We start from the raw sequence: 20,522 nt of genomic DNA on the forward strand, positions 1-20,522 counted from the left end.
TATCCGGAAATTTCCCGGTAAGTTTCGGACCCTTTGCAACCCTAGAGAAGAGTAAGACCAAAGTTGAAGGATGTCGGAGATAGAAGACATACAAGTAGTTGGCAAAAATGGGAACAGATGACTATTGGACGACTACTCAAGCAGTTAGGTCCGGGACATTGTCATATTGTTGTCCCTCATTCATGCAGGTGTTTCTGTTATTTGGTTCACCACATGTACCTTTGTAATACAACAGTGGAGAGGGAGATGTGAAACTGTCTTCAGACAGGCTTTAGGAAGACACGTTGAACTAATTAACAAGAGTATGACTCCATCAAATGTAAGCCAGCTTTAAGATAATTCATTAAAAGTTGTTTGTGTGGTCTTTGTCCATGGCGTCTTATCTACAGAGGGCGGTGTGGTTGCAGGTTTTTGTTCAAACCAAGCAGTAACACACCTTGTTCATCTATTCAAGTCTTGATTGAAGTCTATGATTAGTAGAATCAGGTGTGTACTGGTTGGCATGAACAATCACTTTAGGGGAGATTATTATAATTTAAGTTTACATAAGAAATGTCAGGTTAAGTTTGCAATATTTGGAAATGAATTAAAATAGATTTTTAAAAGGTGGGCTTAAAGGGTGCATTCAGTACCCATTAAGCCCAGTCCGGACTTTATACATATTTTATCAAATATATTTATTGTACATAAACAAACGGTGTAAGTCAAGTCATAAAACTTCACATGAGAGATTCATCTTTCATTTTCTTTTTTTAATTCTCCACTTTTCTTACAGGACTTAGGGCAGTATATGTTAGAAATGTCTAAACTTAGATTTTGGTGGGCTTAATAGGTACACTTACCCTCCTTTTGAAGAGTCCGGACAGTATCATTAATGTATTGTTCACCTGTTTTTCAGGGGTGTGGTTTTGGCGAGGGCATGGAGCACCCTGTACACAGAGGGGAGACGATGTCCCTCGGACTGCACGACAGGTACTGTGCAATGTATGTCCAACTTTTTTTTCTGCATCTATACACGATCAATCAACATGCCTCACTTTCGTCTGAAGTGCCTCATCTTAGGAGTTTCTGCTTTTCTCATGTTATGTGTGAATGTGTAACTTCAAACACTTGCTTTTCAGCTCAACTCACTAAAGGACTTCACTGCGCAATTTCAGCAACCCATTATAATCGTCTCTCATCTCCTAAGTAGTATGTGAAGTAGGCTTTGGCGATACCCTGGTATACGGTATATTTCGAAATACCGACGGTATGATTTTCAATACCGTTTAAATACCATTTCAATACTGTCAATACTGTTATTTTGGTGTTGGGACACTCCCACCTTGCAGTGACGCCACTGCTTATAACTATAAGTTAAATATAACTAAGGAATCTACATTTTTAAATAAATTACACTTCTGGTCAAAAGTTTTAGAACACCTACTCAAGAGTTTTTCTTTATTTTAACTATTTTCTACATTGTAGAATAATAGTTTAGACATCAACTATGAAATAACACACGGAATCATGCAGTAACAAAAAAAGTGTTAAACAAATCTAAATATATTTTATAGTTGAGATTCTTCAAATTGCCACCCTTTGCCTTGATGACAGCTTTGCACACTCTTGGCATTCTCTCAACCAGCTTCCCCTGGAATTATTTTTCAACAGTCTTGAGGAGTTCCCACAGATGCTGAGCACTTGTTGGCTGCTTTTCCTTCACTCTGTTATCCAACTCATCCCAAACCATCTCAATTTGGTTGAGGTCGGGGGATTGTGGTGGCCAGGTCATCTGATGCAGCACTCCATCACTCTCCTTCTTGGTCAAATAGCCCTAACACAGCCTGGAGGTGTGTTGCGTCATTGTCCTGTTGAAAAACAAATGATAGTCCCACTAAGCCCAAACCAGATGGGATGGTGTATCGCTGCAGGATGCTGTGGTTGCCATGCTAGTGAAGTGTGCCTTAAATTCTAAAGAAATCACAGACACTGTCACCAGCAAAGTACCCCCACACCATAACACCACCTCCTCCATGCTTTACGGTGGGAAATACACATGAGGAGATCATCTGTTTACCCACACTGTGTCTCACAAAGATAGAGGTTGGAACCAAAATCTCCAATTTGGACTCCAGACCAAAGGACACATTTCCACCGGTCTAATGTCCATTGCTTGTGTTTCTTGGCCCAAGCAAGTCTCTTCTTATTATTGGTGTCCATTAGTAGTCGTTTCTTTGCAGCAATTTGACCATGAAGGCTTGATTCACGTAGTCTCCTCTGAACAGTTGATTTTGAGATGTGTCTGTTACTTGAACTCTGAAGCATTTATTTGAGCTGCAATTTCCGAGGCTGTTAGCTCTAATGAACTTATCCTCTGCAGCAGAGGTAACTCTGGGTCTTCTATTCCTGTGGCGGTCCTCATGAGAGCCAGTTTCATCATAGTGCTTGATGGTTTTTGTGACTGCACTTGAAGAAACTTTCAAAGTTCTTGAAATTTTCCGGATTGACTGACCTTCCTGTCTTAAAGTAATGATGGACTGCTTTTCTCTTTGCTTGAGCTGTTCTTGCCATACATGGACTTGGTCTTTTACCAAATAGGGCTATCTTCTGTCTACCTTGTCACATCACAACTGATTGGCTAAAAGCATTAAGGAAAGAAATTCCACAAATTAACTTTTTAGGAAGGCACCTGTTAAATGAAATGCATTCCAGGTGACTACCTCATGAAGCCAGTTGAGAGAATGCCAAGAGTGTACAAAGCTGTCATCAAGGCAAAGGGTGGCTATTTGAAGAATCCCAAATATAAAATATATTTTAGATTTTTTTTGGTAACTGCATGCTTCCATATGTGTTGTTTCATTGTTTTGATGACTTCACTATTATTCCACAATGTAGAAAATTGTAAAAATAAAGAAAAACCCTTGAATGAGTAGGTGTTCTAAAACTTTTGACTGGTCGTGTATATTCAGCTCAGGGCTCCAGCTATGCATTTGGTTTGCTAACTGTCAAGATCAAGCTTCTTGGTTACAGCAGACTCATTCAATCCCCTCCTGGATCAAGATCCATGTTGCCTCAATTGTTTTGTGCACCCCCAAAGAATTATGTATATATTTTTTTAAATGGTAACCCTTGTGCGCACATGGGGTAATACCGTATACCCCGTCATGGTACAGAAACGGTATGAAAATGTGGATGCCGATCCAACCCTAATGTGAAGTTAGACTAACATGACATTTTTTTTATGCTCTCCCCTTTCTGTCAGGTTTGCTCTCTTTCTCTCAAGGACAGAGATGGACATTTTAGTTTTAAACTAAAAATAATATATTTTATTTTGATCATTGGAATTACTACCTGTTACATCATTTGCAATATACAGTTTCTGTATTTGAACTAATAATTACGTTTCAAAGTGAGTCAAAGACGTGGACTAAGTACGCAGTGTTCATGCAGCTCTGTGTGTGTGTGTGTGTGTGTGTGTGTGTGTGTGTGTGTGGGCTAACTTTGCTCCCTCTATAGGATGTGTTGTTTTTGTACCAGGTGACTAATGCCTTAAGCTGTGAGTGGGTTTTTCTCCGCAAGTCAGCTACCATCGGTAACGCTAATGAAGTAGGAAGTTGTGATTGTGGAGCGCCAGGGGAGATTACTCACAACATGACTGTTGACAACTTTTTGCATAAATTATGCTGCTCTCTTGACTATCTTTTCTCAGCAAGATTTCTCTAAGCCCCTGTCCTTTGTGCCTTTTTGTGTGTTGCTGCAGCTGTTCAGTGATTTTTGTCTTCTCAGAGCACTCCATGAACATCTTAGTGGAGTGCCTCAACTGGAAATGCTTTTTATGTTACAGGTTCTGCTCTAACTGCACCAGTGCATTTAGGCCTATGGTATATTAGGACGGTGAGCTCTGACTACTGAAGTATACTGTTTAAAAAAAAATAATAATAACAGTAGGTGTTACGTCTAACCTAATCCTGCCTCCAGCCATTTTCACGACCATAATATCTGTTGTATTTAAGGGCAGTGCTTCAGGCATGTAGATGTATTGTCTTCCCTTATTTGTATTGTCCCCAGTACTTTTGAAGCTTAGCAGTAGTTTGTCTGCTGGAACAGCATGTCCCTCTGCTGTCACGCAGCTAGCCGCCTCCTAACGAGCATCATGAAAGTGGTTGCTAGGCAATGGCAGTCTTTGACCAGAGTGCATGCTTCTGGACTGTACTACGTGGTGTAGTGAAGCAAGAGGAAAGGCTATAAGCTGAGGGGAGGAGGTTGATGGCTTAATCAAACACACAGATTGCCAATTATTATTGACACCGATATAATGGGTTTGTCGTCATTCCCCCTCCCAACCAACAGTAGTTTCAGCTCTATAGCATCACTATTTTGAATGCTATGGTAATGAATAAATCATACACCAGCTTGTTAGCTCCATGACTGGGTTTTAGAGGGGTATGTTGTGGGAGTTGAGGCGTTATATAATTCTCTCTTTTATGCTGTGCTGAGCAAAGTGTATTTTGGATGTAAGCAGGTTCACTAAAATTGACATTTTATGTCTTGATTGAGGTAGTAACAATGTACCTGAAAGGGGGAAACATTTCAGTGTGTCACTTGGCAAGTTGATACTCCTGATGCCACAGTTTTTTGCCAGCAAACACTAGACTGCTGCAAACCTTCTATTAAGACGGACAGTTGACTCTTCTAGGCACTCTCTCTTCTAGGCACGGGAAAGTGTGCCGTTGGCAAGGTTTGTTCCCCCGTGTCCGTTAAGCTCTTGCGTTGATGCACGCCAATGGGCATATCTACATCCGTATGCGGTTCTTCGGCTGCCCACACATGAACTTTCAAGGACCGAAATCGGGTGTCTACTCAACCCTGTAACACAGGGGTAAATGTGTATTTTCTAAAGCAGACCCTTCTGTCCTCAACCACATATGGTGTGATGATGGGTATGGTCAATTTGTCAATGTTCTTTATGTAATGTTTTTTGTTGTTGTATTGCCCTGAATTTCTTTTTTCCCCCCTTTTTTTTCTCTCCACCTTTATTTAACCAGGTAGGCAACACAGAGTTACACATGGAGTAAAACAAACATACAGTCAATAATAAAGTAGAAAAATAAGTCTATATACAATGTGAGCAAATTAGGTGAGATAAGGGAGGTAAAGGCAAAAAAGGCCATGGTGGCAAAGTAAATACAATATAGCAAGTAAAACACTGGAATGGTAGATTTGTAGTGGAAGAAAGTGCAAAGTAGAATTAATGGGGTGCAAAGGAGCTAAATAAATAAATAAATAAATACAGTAGGGGAAGAGGTAGTTGTTTGGGCTAAATTATAGATGGGCTATGTACAGGTGCAGTGATCTGTGAGCTGCTCTGACAGCTGGTGCTTAAAACTAGTGAGGGAGATATGGGTCTCCAGTTTCAGAGATTTTTGTAGTTCGTTCCAGTCATTGGCAGCAGAGAACTGGAAGGAGAGATGGCCAAAGGAGGAATTGGTTTTGGGGGTGACCAGAGACATATACCTGCTGGAGCGCGTGCTACAGGTGGATTCTGCTATGGTGACCAGTGAGCTGAGATAAGGGGGATTTTACCTAGCAGGGTCTTGTAGATGACCTGGAGCCAGTGGGTTTGGCGACGAGTATGAAGCGAGGGCCAGCCAACGAGAGCGTACAGGTCGCAGTGGTAGGTAGTATATGGGGCTTTGGTGACAAAACGGATGGCACTGTGATAGACTGCATCCAATTTGTTGAGTAGGGTATTGGAGACTATTTTGTAAATGACATCGCCGAAGTCGAGGATCGGTAGGATGGTCAGTTTTACGAGGGTATGTTTGGCAGCATGAGTGAAGGATGCTTTGTTGCGAAATAGGAAGCCAATTCTAGATTTAACTTTGGATTGGAGATGTTTGATGTGAGTCTGGAAGGAGAGTTTACAGTCTAACCAGACTCCTAGGTATTTGTAGTTGTCCACATATTCTAAGTCAGAACCGTCCAGAGTAGTGATGCTGGACGGGCGTGCAGGTGCAGGCAGCGATCGGTTGAAGAGCATGCATTTAGTTTTACTTGTATTTAAGAGCAGTTGGAGGCCATGGAAGGAGAGTTGTATGGCATTGAAGCTCGTCTGGAGGGTTATTAACACAGTGTCCAAAGAAGGGCCAGAAGTATACAGAATGGTGTTGTCTGCATAGAGGTGGATCGGAGACTCACCAGCAGCGAGAGCGACATCATTGATGTATACAGAGAAAAGAATTGGCCCAAGAATTGAACCCTGTGGCACCCCCATAGAGACTGCCAGAAGCCTGAACAACAGGCCAACCGATTTGACACATTGAACTCTATCAGAGAAGTAGTAGGTGAACCAGGCGAGGCAATCATTTGAGAAACCAAGGCTGTTGAGTCTGCCGATGAGGATGTGGTGATTGACAGAGTCGAAAGCCTTGGCCAGGTCGATGAATACGGCAGCACAGTATTGTTTCTTATCGATGGCGGTTACGATATCGTTTAGGACCTTAAGCGTTGCTGAGGTGCACCCATGACCAGCTCTGAAACCAGATTGCATAGCGGAGAAGGTGCGGTGGGATTCGAAATGGTCGGTAATCTGTTTGTTGACTTGGCTTTCGAAGACCTTAGAAAGGCAGGGTAGGATAGATATAGGTCTGTAGCAGTTTGGGTCAAGAGTGTCCCCCCTTTGAAGAGGGGGATGACCGCAGCTGCTTTCCAATCTTTGGGAATCTCAGATGACACGAAAGAGAGGTTGAACATGCTAGTAATAGGGGTTGCAACAATTTCGGCAGATAATTTTAGAAAGAAAGGGTCCAGATTGTCTAGCCCGGCTGATTTGTAGGGGTCCAGATTTTGCAGCTCTTTCAGAGCATCAGCTGACTGGATTTGGGAGAAGGAGAAATGGGGAAGGCTTGGGGGGTGAGTAGCTGTGGGGGGTGCAATGCTGTTGACCGCGGTAGGGGTAGCCAGGTAGAAAGCAAGGCCAGCCGTAGAAAATGCTTATTGAAATTCTCAATTATAGTGGATTTATCGGTGGTGACAGTTTCCTATCCTCAGTGTAGTGGGCAACTGGGAGGAGGTGTTCTTATTCTCCATGGACTTTACAGTGTCCCAGAACTTTTTTGAGTTTGTGTTGCAGGAAGCAAATTTCTGCTTGAAAAAGCTAGCCTTGGCTTTTCTAACTGCCTGTGTATATTGGTTTCTAACTTTCCTGAAAAGTTGCATATCAAGGGGGATGTTCGATGCTAATACAGAACGACACAGTATGTTTTTGTGTTGGTTAAGGGCAGTCAGGTCTGGAGAGAACCAAGGGCTATATTTGTTCCTGGTTCTAAATTTCTTGAATGTGCCATGCTTATTTAAGATGGTGAGGAAGGCATTTAAAAAAAATAACCAGGCATCCTCTACTGACGGGATGAGGTCAATATCCTTCCAGGACACCCTGGCCAGGTCGATAAGAGAGGCTTGCTCGCTGAAGTGTTTCAGGGAGCGTTTGACAGTGATGGGTGGAGGTTGTTTGACCGCTGACCCATTACGGATGCAGGCAATGAGGCAGTGATCACTGTGAACTAGCCTATGTCCGTATGTTTTATACTCTGACTGAGGCTGTCCAAATTAGAGGCAACTACCTAGTGATTATGCTGATGAGGCTAATCTCATCACACTAGGGATACACATTTCGGTCAATTTTGCTAAGGTTAAATTTGTTCCAAACAGTAAAATGACATGACCAACAGAAAATACTAGCGTGCAATCCCATATTATCGCCATATTCAACAGCGTTTAAGAAATGTATTATCCTGTGATCAAGACATCAATGTTTTTGTCATTATTGGTGTTGTAAAAATGTTCGCTAATGGGTTAGCAATTAGCATGTTTGACATTTCAGTTGAAATACTATCAGCTTTTTGATAAGTGGTTTAGCTAAAAAATACATCCCATATTATCGGCATACGCTCCCCAATTATTGGCCACCTTAATACTTTATTCAATTACAATATATATCTATTTAGTTCTGTTCAAAAAATAGACACCAACCTTGTATCTGAAGTGTTTACTAGATAGTTGACTAGTTTGCTAGCCTTCCGGTTGAAAACAATTAACTTGCCCGTCATCTTTTCATTGCGTAGCCTGGTGCGCACTCCTTGGACTCTTAAAATGTCTAATTTACATCAAATGAAACTTTAATTTGAAGAATGGCGCTGGAGGAGATGGCTGCGCTGGAGGCGGTGGCGGAGGTCGGGCTGCCTTCTGAGAATTCGTAGGCGAGTGAGTAAAATTCCACTACCATCCGTACTATTGGCCAACGTGCAATCACTGGAAAATAAAATGGATGATCTATGATTAAGAATATCCTACCAACGGAACATTCAAATCTGTAACATCTTATCTTTCATGAGTCGTGACTGAACGACGACACAGATAATGTAGAGCTTATTGCGGGATTTTCCATGCATCGGCAGGACAGAGAAGCTCACCATATTAGACGCTTCTAGCCCCTTCTTATTAATGTTATCTGTTGCTTTTATACATGTCTTACTACTCGAAAGTCATCTTAATGCTCGCTCAAAAAACTCCCGTGGCTTATTTTTCAAATTGCATTGTTTTGTTTCTAAATGTCTGCGCAAGGTTTCATCGAGTTGTGAGATAGTGCTTTTGCACATTTAACACACTGTGGCTGAGGAAAGGCACTACTCCCAAAATAAGTGAACCCCAAATCAATGTAGTTCTCTTCATATTTGCGCCTCTTCGATGGTCCAACGTCCCTGTCTGTTCGGTGCTTTCCTGGGTAAGGGGGCAGTAGCTCTTCGGCTGCATCAGATTCACAACTGTCGGTGTCCATGCTAGCTGGGCTAACAACAAATGTAGAATTACTGATGCTAGCATTGGATGTGCTCGTGGAAGCAGAACAACTTGTTTCGTCGACAGGTGCAGGTGTAGTACTGCTGGTATGTGTGTCTATGGACGCGGGCCTTACTTTTTTTAACCAATTTTCAAGGAATCTAAATGAGCAGCAGCTAAGTTTAACTACATACGGACCGTTAGTGGAATTCCCACGAGAGAGTAACGGTTAATGTGATTGGATGTTAATTATTTGTCTAGGCTACCTGTATTTGACATTGTTGTTATTTCACTGAACACAATATATTTAATTGTATTTTTGGCAGTGAAACAAGAGTACTCAGGGAATAAAAAACCTCACCCAAATGTATAGCCCCATTGGAAAATATAACGGTGAATCACGTTTTTATTTGGCATACCCCCGACGGCATTGCGCATACCCCAGTTTGAATACCTCCTCTGGAGGAAGCTGCAGACGTTTTGGAGGAGGTGGACATGCCTTGTGGGCTGGTGTTGTGGACTGTAGATATGTAAAGAGATTATTTAAAACATTTTCAAAAAAATGTACGTGTGTTTACCTGTGGAGGTGGCTGTATTCAAATTGCAGGGGCCAGGGACACCAGACAAGGCTGCTGTGACGGTTTGACCAGGGGAGATTGAGGAGGTAGTTGGTCCAGAGGAGGCCGCTTTGGTGGTGACAGACGGGGGCTGGTGGTGGATCAAACTGCCGACGATGGCTTGGAAGAGCTGGTGTTTGTAATGCTGGGGTTGAGGAGCTGACGACGATGTGGCTGAGGGAGCAGACCCTGGCCGCCTTCTGCAGCTGGGGACTCCGGCGGCTCCTACAGGTGTTGCACACTGGGAAGCACTGGCGGTGGTGATGCAGCTGTCAGGAGTGGTTCCAGTGGTGGGTCCAGCAGAGGCAATGGCGTTGATGCTCTCATCCATGGCAGCCCTCTCCTGTGCCCTTTGTGTTCTGAAGACTGCCCGACACTCTTTCTCCTCTGCCCTTTCCTACTCACCCCTCTCCACTGGTGCTTGTATTCCTCCCCGGTGAGGCATGTGGCGACCACAGGAAGTCTTCTGTATCAGTCTGGCCGATGCTTTAGGAAGGTAAGAATGTTCCCTATGTCCTTCCCTATCAGCCTGACCTCTTTTATGGCTGGGTCTGGAGCAGGGGCAGGGGCTGAGGGTCCCTCTGTGGTCGCTGGGGAGGAGGTGCTGGTGGACGGCACAGTGCTACGGGTTCCAGGAGAGGCGGTGCTAGGACACTGTTGGGACCAAGACTACATCCAATGGGACCCTTCTATGGCTGAAGGGACAAAAGGGAAGAGGCCACACTTCTTAAACCCTTCCATTACATAGCGCATGTCCTTGCTGTCCTGGTAGGGTAGCGGAATACTCTGGCAAATTCTGATTTGTTTACCATGTAGGAGTGTTTAAAATGGCTGAGGACTCCAGCTACCTTGAAGAACTCAGCCTTTAAAGGGCCAAAATATGCCAAGTCCAGCGGCTGCAGGACATGGGTACAGTGTGGTGGAAGACAAAGAAGTATAACCCCCTCCCTTAGTGCCGCCTCGAGCACCTCCGGGTCCATGTGGCTCTTGTGCCCATCGGAGAGGACCCTCCTAGACAACATGCTTAATGAAGTGTTGAAACCACTTCTTGAACAGGTCCATGTCAATGTAGCCACAGTTTGACCGTCCATACAAGGCTCGGGGGGGCCTCCCGGTGTGTAGTGGCCACCAGGGAAACACTTGGGGGACGTCCTCCCCAGCTGCTTTGAAGCAGGCCAGCGCTGTAATGTGCTCCTTGGTCCCTGGAGCCTGCTGGTACAGGGGAGCCAGCACTTTGTGCCTGATCTGGTCGCTACAAAACCGAGACTCATTGTAGTTATAGATTTGTCTGGGTTTCTCCCTCAACCCACTCTCCTCCAAGTGCTTTTCATAAGAAGTGAAGAAGGTGTCCATCATAGTACTGTAAGCTAGCAACATTAGCTAATCCGTTCGCTATATTTCAGGGGTTAAAAGTTGGATATTAAATAGTGTGGTCTGTCGCGCAGTCGAATTTTATAATATACCGCGTGTCCCACAACATGTTTATATAATTATTTTAAAAAACTCTCAAAGTAACTTTACTTATTTAAATTGTAATGAAAATCGGTGGTCAGCTAGCTAGAAGGGTGTATTTATTTGCAAAACTTACACTATTTTCCAGTCCATTTCAATTTTGAGCTAGAGGGGATTTGGTCCTCCAATCGCTAGTATTTGAAGTTATGGTGTGTCTGATGTTGAATTAGCTGTGCATGGGTACAAGGAACGGCCATTTTTAAGTTAGTAAGTAAAAAATGTGCGACAATAGCAAGCCTATCGTCTCATATTTTTGAACATGGAACTATTGTAATGAGTCAGTCAATGTAATACTTCAATGTGATATATCATTTTCAAACATTTGCGAAAATGGAATATGCAGGGAAACGCTGTTCTCAAAGAAGCACCTGATTCGAGCCGTTTTATGTGACGGATGAAGATATCCGTTTGAAACGTAGAAAGAGGGATAATGTAAATATGCCACAACTTGGATGGGTTGTTAATATGACTAGAATTGTGCCTTTGGCTTCTGGACAACGAAAGAAAGTTGATATGAAAACCAGTAGAACAGGAGAGAAAAGCTGTGAAACTTTTTTGGTTGCTAGCTTAATACTGTAGCTGTTCTTGTTAGCTGCTTCGTGCTGCTCCTCTCTCACATTGCTCCCTGCAGCCTGTGTCTGTGAGTAGCCAAGCAACGAGTCTCCGCTCTGTCTTGCTCGTGGCTAGAGACAGTCATTCATTGACGTAAGAAAGCTACTTTCTAACTCAATAAACTCACTCACTGTACATGACTGTTTTCGGCTAAATACTAATTCTAGTTGACTCCGACACTTTTCCAGTTGTTGAATTCTGGCACCAATTTAATTATTATGCAAATGAACCTATAGTCTGAAAAGCATGACTGGTCAACGACTAACGGTTAACCAATAGCATCCCTACATCCCACTTAAAAGATGTTTAAGAAAGATAAATCTCATCGACCATTAATGTGAAAGGTAAAACAATCAGTGAAACACTAACCAGTTACACCTAATACTAGTACCAGTACTATTTCACTACTCCTTGGTTTGTTTTATTCGGGCCTCGCCAGAGTTTGTGTTGTTTGGCTAAAAGTGGATCATGACTAAAAAGGAGATGTTCCAAAACAGAGAATGTGAGAAGGCATTCATAGTGTGTTCCTGGGGTAGAGGCAGGCTCCTTTAGCTTGGTTCTAAGCTGCCTGCTGCTGCTGCACCCCTCAGCAGAGCTCCTCCGTCTTCAGCACCTGCTGGGCCTCTGCTTTCATCACCGATCCCTCTGATGCCAGGCTAACGCCCCTTTTCTGCTTTTGCTACCACACTCTGAGATTTTCTACGCTGGGTGAGTTTCTCTCAACTAGCACTTTCAGCAGAACTATTTCTCACCCCAGATATGCTTTGATAATGCCTAATGCAGATTATTTTCTGATCAATGACGTTTAGGGCCTTTGCTTTTTGTTTTTTACATGATTCTTCTTAGTTGAATCTATCCAAATGTAGACAGCAGAGTGTTGTTGTTGAGGGAGAGCGATTCTAAGTCACTTATAACTGACATTTTGATTGATTTGATCTGCTGTGCCCTCTGGTCTCTTCACTTTGGTGTCATCAATGTTTTTCCATTGCTGTGACAGCTGGATAGACTGTCAGATGTGATGAACCCATTTGGCTGTTGGTAGAGCATGGTGATTGTAATAACCATGGTTGTGGGTTTGATTCCCGCGGGGGACCAGTACAAAAAATGTATGCACTGTGGTGGTTAATTTCTTTACTATCAAATTAGGAGAGAAAAACCTATCATACAAGTCAGAGTCATACTTAAACTAAATCTCTATTCACTTATTAATAAGGGAGCAGGTCAATACAACACACACACACAAAGTGAATCGATTGAGTGTTCTACGATAATGATGGCTGGTTGACAAATCACTCTCAGGTGATTCGTTGAGAGCCCTGAGACAAAGGTTCAAAGGTCTTTTATAGCCAAGATACACCCCCTCCAGTCTACATGACAAACAACAGATGTATGGAATGGGTCACAAGACTAAGATTTGTATAAAATATACTTATAATTCACAGCAGACAGTATCTGCTGTATAAAACGGTTGTTGTTGTGTAGAGACCAGGGTCTGGCCCCCCAACTCCATACTGGAGCCATTTCCACCTGGCCACCCAACTCCATACGGGAGCCATTTCCCCCTGATACCCCAGTACAGAAACATTAACTCATGCTCTGGAATGCAGTCTTGTTAGGCTTATCAACCAAAGACATGGTACATCTCCGGTCAGTGTTAAATCTCCCAGAGGCCCATCCTCAGTAGAACACACACAGATGAAAGTGTTCTAAGAACCCAGTATTCTATTCCATAAAACAACCATTTGATGCCATAACAATATTATAACATAACCTTGTAATTTCTCTCACAGCACTCACTACTGTAAGTCACTCTGGGTAAGAGTGTCTGCTAAATGACTAAAATGTAAAAAATGGGATGAGGAACCACTCTGTGTGGTGGTGACAGCATGTGCAGTCAGCTGCTTGAGGGTGTGTCTGGTATTTAGACGGGCACAGTTCCTTCTGCATCCAGTAGATGGTATACGTTTGTCTGTTCTAGAGTCAGAATCTTGAGGGCCGTCTTGTCTGTTCCTTTTATGCTCATACAGGCGTGTACACACACCTACTGGCCAGTACAAATGTCAGACATAGGCATGGTGCACAAAAAGCAATGCAAAACAATCTTATGGACAAGCAAATGTGTGGATGGTCAACACCTTCAATACAGTGTATGTGTTCTTTTAGTACAGTGTGTTCCTGCCAGAACTGTGATGGGGTGTGTGTTATAGTGAGACTCCGAGAGAGTACAGCTGTGTTCCAGCACAGTGAGGGTGTGTTCCTGACTTTTGGCCTGTCTTCCAGGGCTGTTGGGTTGGTGTGTCTGCAGAGCTCAGGAGTTTCGCTCTCGCGTGCACTCTATCGCTCTCGCCGCGGCCCTAATGGCCTCTGAAAGAAGCCCACAGATCGATGCGCATCGTGGCTCTGATAAATGCAGCCATTGTCAGGCTTTACTCTAATAACTGGAGCAGTTTGGTTATGGAGGATCAGGCTATAAGTGCTGCCTCCTCCCCTCTTTGTTCCCAGCCTGTCTTGTGCTTTATAGTGCTGCTCAGTTGTGGCTGGCAGGGCAGAAGTCAAACAGTTGCTTTGTGGTGGTAATAATGATGCAGTTTCTTCAATCGATGTTCGGATGACATTCTGTTTTTGTAAAAGGTATAGGTTCCATGATGAAACATTACAATGATTGTGAAATAATTAGCTCAGTCTTTTTAAATGTGCAACTCTGCATTTAGGGCTATCTAGTGTCATGACAGATCCATGTTGAGATGTTTTCCCTCTCCTCTCCAATTTGATTTAGGTATGCGCCTACATAAAGAGTTGCAGCTTAAGCGCTCTAGAAACAGGCTGTAGTGCAGTTTCCTGTAACCTGCACGTGGAGCTCAGTTTTCTGATCCGGAGGCAGGCTTGGTGTGTTTGTTCAGTCTCTGTTATTAATTGGTTTGTGTATGGAGACAGAGCAGGTAAGAATGAACATCTTCAACCATGCTTTGTTCACTCAGACACCATTCATTATTATATATTTTTTTTAATGTGCTGACATCTGGCTCAGCACCATCCCCACTCATCTGACAAAAGGCTTTTTAATCCCCTGGTTTCCTTTGTCTGTAAAAAGATGAAAAAAAGATTCTCCCTGCCATCCTTTGAAACCACAGGCCGAGACCGAGCACATGACCACCCTGCCTGACAGACCTGGCTGTGTCCTTTGTTGAATGATCTCCACAGTGAATAAGTGGCCCAAGACATCATGGCTCCTGTGAAAATACCTGCAGTGGTTCTACTTGTGATATTCTCCCTCGTTATGGGACGGGATAGTGAGTCAACCTAGAGGGAGGGATTAAGGGCAGGTTGGAAGACATTCCCTAAGGCTCCAGAGTGAGAAAGCAGGAGAGGAGTGACTATAGGGGTCCCAGCTTGGCTGAGGCTGGCCACAGCTCCACAAGGGGTCATTTTTCACGACGTTGTGAGTAGAAGAGATTTGAGAAGTGTGTTGAAACAAAGGGATAGAGAGCGGGCTAAGAGGAACTGGCGCACAGGAATTGACATTGCTATAGATTTCTTGACAGGGCCTTCAGAGCTCTTCAGACTAGAGAAACTGTAATCGTGGAAATGAGCTGCACAGCGCTCTATTCTTGGCTTTTATTTTGCTCACAGTGCTTGGGTGGATGTTGATCTTAGGAGGAGAGGAGTTTCAGTGTTTCATCTTGATCAGCTGGCTGCCTCAGGCAAGGCCAAGCCTGACTGCACACTGTGTTCCTGCTAGAGGGCTTGGTGGATGACAGCCATGCAGGGGACACATTTTGAGGGGGCACTCTAACTGGATGAGTCCAATGGAATGAGAGATGAAATGTTCATTGTGTACACAATGAACATTTGCCATACAGTGTACAATCTGCCATGCTTGCATATTAGGCTCATCGGAGTGGGGAATATACATTCCCTCAAGTCCATAGAACTGTAATGATATTTTTATGATATACTCTTTGTCCTACTTGGAATTACACCTATGCAGGTGTGTGTGAAGTCACACTAGCTAGGTTTCCATCCAATTGGCGACAGATTTTCATGCAAATATTCAAAAATCCGCATAAAGACAATATGATTTATTTTTTCTCCCACCAGAGATGTTTCCATCAAATTGACTTGTTGCAGATAAAAGGCTGTGTGTGATAACGTAGTGCACATAGAAATACCTTTTGCTGTTAAATATATACAAGTTAAATGGGTTTCCATCTTATTTGAACTCTACTGAGTTTTTAACTATGAAATGTTTGCGTTGTATAGCGAGTGTGCCCACTCTGGTAGTGGCACGTGAGTTCTAGCCACCAGCGCTATCTGTTAGCTAGAGACTGTTAGCCACCAGCGCTATCTGTTAGCTAGAGACTGTTAGCCACCAGCGCTATCTGTTAGCTAGAGACTGTTAGCCACCAGCGCTGTCTGTTAGCTAGAGACTGTTAGCCACCAGCGCTGTCTGTTAGCTAGAGACTGTTAGCCACCAGCGCTATCTGTTAGCTAGAGACTGTTAGCCACCAGCGCTATCTGTTAGCTAGAGACTGTTAGCCACCAGCGCTATCTGTTAGCTAGAGACTGTTAGCCACCGCGCCATTAGCTAGAGCCTTTTAGCCACCAGCGCTATCTGTTAGCTAGAGACTGTTAGCCACCACGCCATTAGCTAGAGACTGTTAGCCACCAGCGCTATCTGTTAGCTAGAGACTGTTAGCCACCGCGCCATTAGCTAGAGACCAACTATAGCTTTCATGATGACATTATTATGGACAAAAGAGAGAGATTATCTTTTATTTAACGGCAGCCAAGCATCGATGATCATGTCACCAGAATAAGAACCTCGATATTTATTGGAAAGGAGCGTCAAGTTCATCACCTTGCACTTTCACCACCCTGTGAAGTTCACCATTTATTTCATCTGTAGCCTAATAAACTGCATACTTTCTCCACCAGTCTAGTAGGACAACGACACATTTTATCACGTGACTCCAAATTTACTTTGATATTTCTCAAAGAAATCCAAATGTCATTTTTTAAAATTTCCTTTTTATATCCCAGTGTAAACTAGTGTTATTTTAGGCACTGCTCTCTAAGGGTGGGCAGATGCTAGCGTTTTTTCCCCCCCTCCCTTTATCTACTCCTCCCTCCACCTCTCCCTATAACAAGCCCAGCACTGCAGTCGCCGCTCCTTTAACAAGGTGGCACTGTTGTTGAGCTGCTGAGCTAGAGTCGGCACAGCCTCAAAGGGCGACGGGACCGGAGAGCTTTTCCCCCTCTAACAGGAGATGACTGTGAGTTGGCCCAGTAGGCACAGGAGATAGGATCCGTTGGCGTCTTCTCACTGCTGCCACTAGTGTCATAAACCTGTGTGTAGCCTGCACTGCTGCTGCCTGTATCACTCCACCCCTGTCGCTGCTGCTGTCCCTCCCTCTGATCCGAGTGGGCAGAGTGGGATGGAAGCCCTCGCAGGAAGCCTGTTCGTGGAAATGCTCTTTGCCGTTGTTAGCGCTGTAGCTCCGTGCTGGTGACAACAAAATGCCGTTGAAATGGAAAAGCGGTTCTCCTGTCAGCTGGAAATTCCCAGTGCCAGTTCTTAAGACATCCAGGTCCTCGCCGCTCTCTCCTGCCTACATGTGAGTAAAGATAAAAATGGCAATCACATCATAATAAATAACCATTTGTTATGCACATCATGCTATGGTGGTGGTGTATTTTCTGCTTTCTTTTTCAGTTGTTTTTGTGTCCCCCTCTCTCATTGCAGCCTAATTGGGCAGAATATGATGGGAGCATTGTTGCGTGTCGAGAGCGGTCGATTTAATACCCTCCTTTGTGCCTGGCCAACTAGCGGAACACTGTCCTCTAGAGCAGTGTGGCTCATTAGCTATGGCCGTGGCCCATTTAGATTTTTCAGGAGCCAGGACCACGTCCGCCACCCTCCGCCCTCCTTGGGGCTGTGTTTATCCGCCTGCAAAGACTGCTGGCCGCCAACAACAAGCTTGGGAGGAGGCTGCATGCCTTTGTCAGGGTGCCTGGCGCACCCTGGTTTAGGAGTTATTGCTGCTGCTGCTGCTCTGTAGGGGGGAGGGCAGAGTAGGGAAGGTGCATCCAGACTCTCCTCCTTCCATCTTCCCCTACTGTGTGAGAGATACCACCCTATCATGTCCTCTGTTAGTCACCCTGCTAGGCTAGCTGAACGTAAATGGTGGGGGATCAGGTTATCTCCTCACTAGTGAACAGTAACCTGGCTTAATTTGGTTTGGAGGACTGGCATCCTCAGGAGAAAAGACCATATCAATGCTGCCAATTCTGGCTAGTGTCAAGGGAAAACTAACGTTGGTACATTGCTTCGTACTTCAGGCTAGATTGAAAGGCTCATGGTTGTTGATGAATGTGTGTGATTTTTGGCTTCATTTTATCAGAGTATTTTGAATGGAATTTCAGGCTCTGTTTGTAGTTCTTTATAGCAAGAAGAATTGAGACGGTCTCCATATGCTTTACCATACAGTAGATAGACCATTTATATTAGATATTGAAAGGTGCATTCTGTATCATTCATTGCTGCTTATTACCATAAAATGTCTCAATTCTGAATGCAGTATGTAGCCTACATGACTAGCAAAGCACATAATGAGTTAACTTTGCCTTTCTATAACCAGAGAGATGCCTTCTGAGTGGATGCATACTGTACCTTTTGTTGAAATTCCAGTTGTCCATGCCCTGTTTGAGTAAACTCCCTTAAGTAAACAGACGCATGGAATGTATGAATTTTCCCATCCACACAATTATATTAAGATATAGAACACTGAGAAATTCCCACAGTACCCAAAATTCTGAATATACCTTCAGTGTTCTAGTGTTCAGTGTTTGAGGTAAATAGCATGGCAGGTAAATCTGTAAAAGGAAAATGTATTAAGTCTGAATGTGCACAGTTGTACAGTTACATCAATTCTCTGCCTGAGATATGTTCAGGATAATCATTCCAGAACATAAATGCACTCTCACGTGTACTGACTCGAGACTAAACCAAAATGACAGCATGGCAAAAATTCATTTTCAATTAGTCAATTTCAAAATTTTCTTCAAAAAACTTCTACCAATAACTGTGTCCGTAATGGTATATAAAACAGTTTATTTTCTACATTGATTTGAATTGAGATGGACTTGACCCAGTCCTGATGGGGTGCTGCTTATAAGCTTAAATTAAGCTGAAGCCACCAATGCTCACATTATATATTTAGGTTCTCAATCATCATTAAAGTACAGGCCTAGGCTAGGACTATAAACCAACATATTTTACCATTGCATATAGCTCTTTGTCTCTTCCGTTAGGGCAGCAAAATAGCCTTTCCCCTGTAAAAATTACAAACAAAAGAGTGGGACTGTAACATTTAATACTGAGCCATGCCCTGCCCAGCCCGACCCAGCTGCTATTTTGACTTTTATACGTTGTGTGATGTGTTTTTAGATGGCCCGATGTGACGTTAGCCCTCTCATTATAGGTTCCTCTGTGGTTCCTCCATGTAGCCTACTGTAACGGAGCGGAATGGCCTCCATCTGTGTGCGTAGCTTCTCCCCTTTCACTAGATATGGCCGTTTTCAACATGGAGAGAGCAGCATGTGGGGATGTCTGTATGCTAACATCTAACCAGAGATCCAGCGACAGGGTAGTATTTTAGGAAGAGCTGGTGTGTATTAATGTGTGATTGTGTGTTAGCTGGAGATTATAATGGAGCCTGGTCTGTGTGTTTGTCTGCAGTGATCTCACACAGGCCTAAATATAGCCTCTGCCTGTGGTGCAGATTTCATGCTTGGGAGGAATGGCTAAGGTGCACTGCCCGGAAGCCATGAAATAACTGGAAAGTTCAATGGCAATTCCAAGTCCTTAACAGTTCATTTCATCCTCGCCTCAAGGACACTGGTAAAACCAGCAATGATATTCAGTTGTTTACGCTTGCACTATATAATCATTCTTAAACATTTCCCCATCTGTATTCCTCAGCCAATGTCCATAGGATTGTTCTGTGTTAACCACTGAAAGACAAAGCCATAAGACGAATTAGTATAAGCTGTACGGTCTGCTCAGGAAATGACATCATAGGCCTAACGTTTCATTACTAGGCCTAATTATAAGGCGATTGACAAGAAATGAAACGGAAGTGGATTTTTTTTCATGGTGTATGGAGAAGCACAACACCCTGATTTCCTGGTTAGGAAAAAGCCCTGTATAATAGCATCTGAGGGAAAATAGTTATTTAAGAAAAATAGTAAATAAACTCATCTAAAACTAGATAGAAAGTATGTATATCAAATAGCTGCCCCTTTTCTGGCCCACATTGATTTTGACAAACACAAAATCCCTTCGGCCCTCCTCCGCTTTTACATTAATGTTGTAACCAGGGGAGTGTGTATCTACCCTGGGAGGCACAGCAATGTCATCAATGCCATAGGACCCCCAGGCCCCAGTCCACTGTGATAGGCAGCTAAACCCAATAGTACCACATTTTCTCCTGGTTTGACCTGTTTGATTGTCCAATGTTTTCCACAACACTCCAATACTCATTAAGCCTAGATGTTCTGTGCCCCTGCCTGTCAATTCAGTACGGTTATACAATGAGAACAGCACATCCTCAAAAACCCAATCTAAATGTGATTACACAATACTCAGGATCTTCAACACAATCGTAATACTGCTTGAAAGGCTTCTCTAAATTTCAGAGTCCTTGCTCTCTTGCCCTGACAGTGTTTTCTGATTAATCATACTTTTCTGTTCACAAAACGGCCACAATTAACCTTTTCTACAGAAATATAAATAGAAGTCTAGCTGAAGTTGGAATGTGTGAATTATATTTGTGAATGGATATAGGCCTGTGCAGGTGGGGGAGATTGGAGAGGGTGGGTATTTTATTAGTGTTGGTAAGTCTCTTAATAGAATTGGCCTTTTACGAGAAAATGTTGTCAAACGCATGCAGCGCCGTCTGCTGC

The 20,522-nt window shown here is 43.5% G+C and overlaps 1 protein-coding gene across 4 annotated transcripts in view; it reads left to right on the forward strand.

The window, feature by feature from the left end:
• Positions 1 to 20,522, forward strand: part of LOC106603113 (kelch-like protein 13) — a 111,598-nt gene that overhangs the window by 38,928 nt on the left and 52,148 nt on the right. For 2 of the 4 annotated variants that reach the window (XM_014196352.3, XM_014196356.3), the window contains one exon: positions 899 to 984. In XM_014196352.3, the coding sequence (XP_014051827.1) occupies positions 920 to 984 (65 nt within the window). In that variant the 5' untranslated portion in view covers positions 899 to 919. Of the gene's footprint in view, positions 1 to 898; positions 985 to 16,716; positions 17,174 to 20,522 lie in introns of those variants that run through there. The other 2 variants (XM_014196353.3, XM_014196351.3) reach the window with 2 other exon arrangements.

Source organism: Salmo salar, chromosome 04 (assembly GCF_965601325.2).
Source record: "Salmo salar chromosome 04, fSalSal1, whole genome shotgun sequence".
Taxonomy (NCBI): domain Eukaryota; kingdom Metazoa; phylum Chordata; class Actinopteri; order Salmoniformes; family Salmonidae; genus Salmo; species Salmo salar.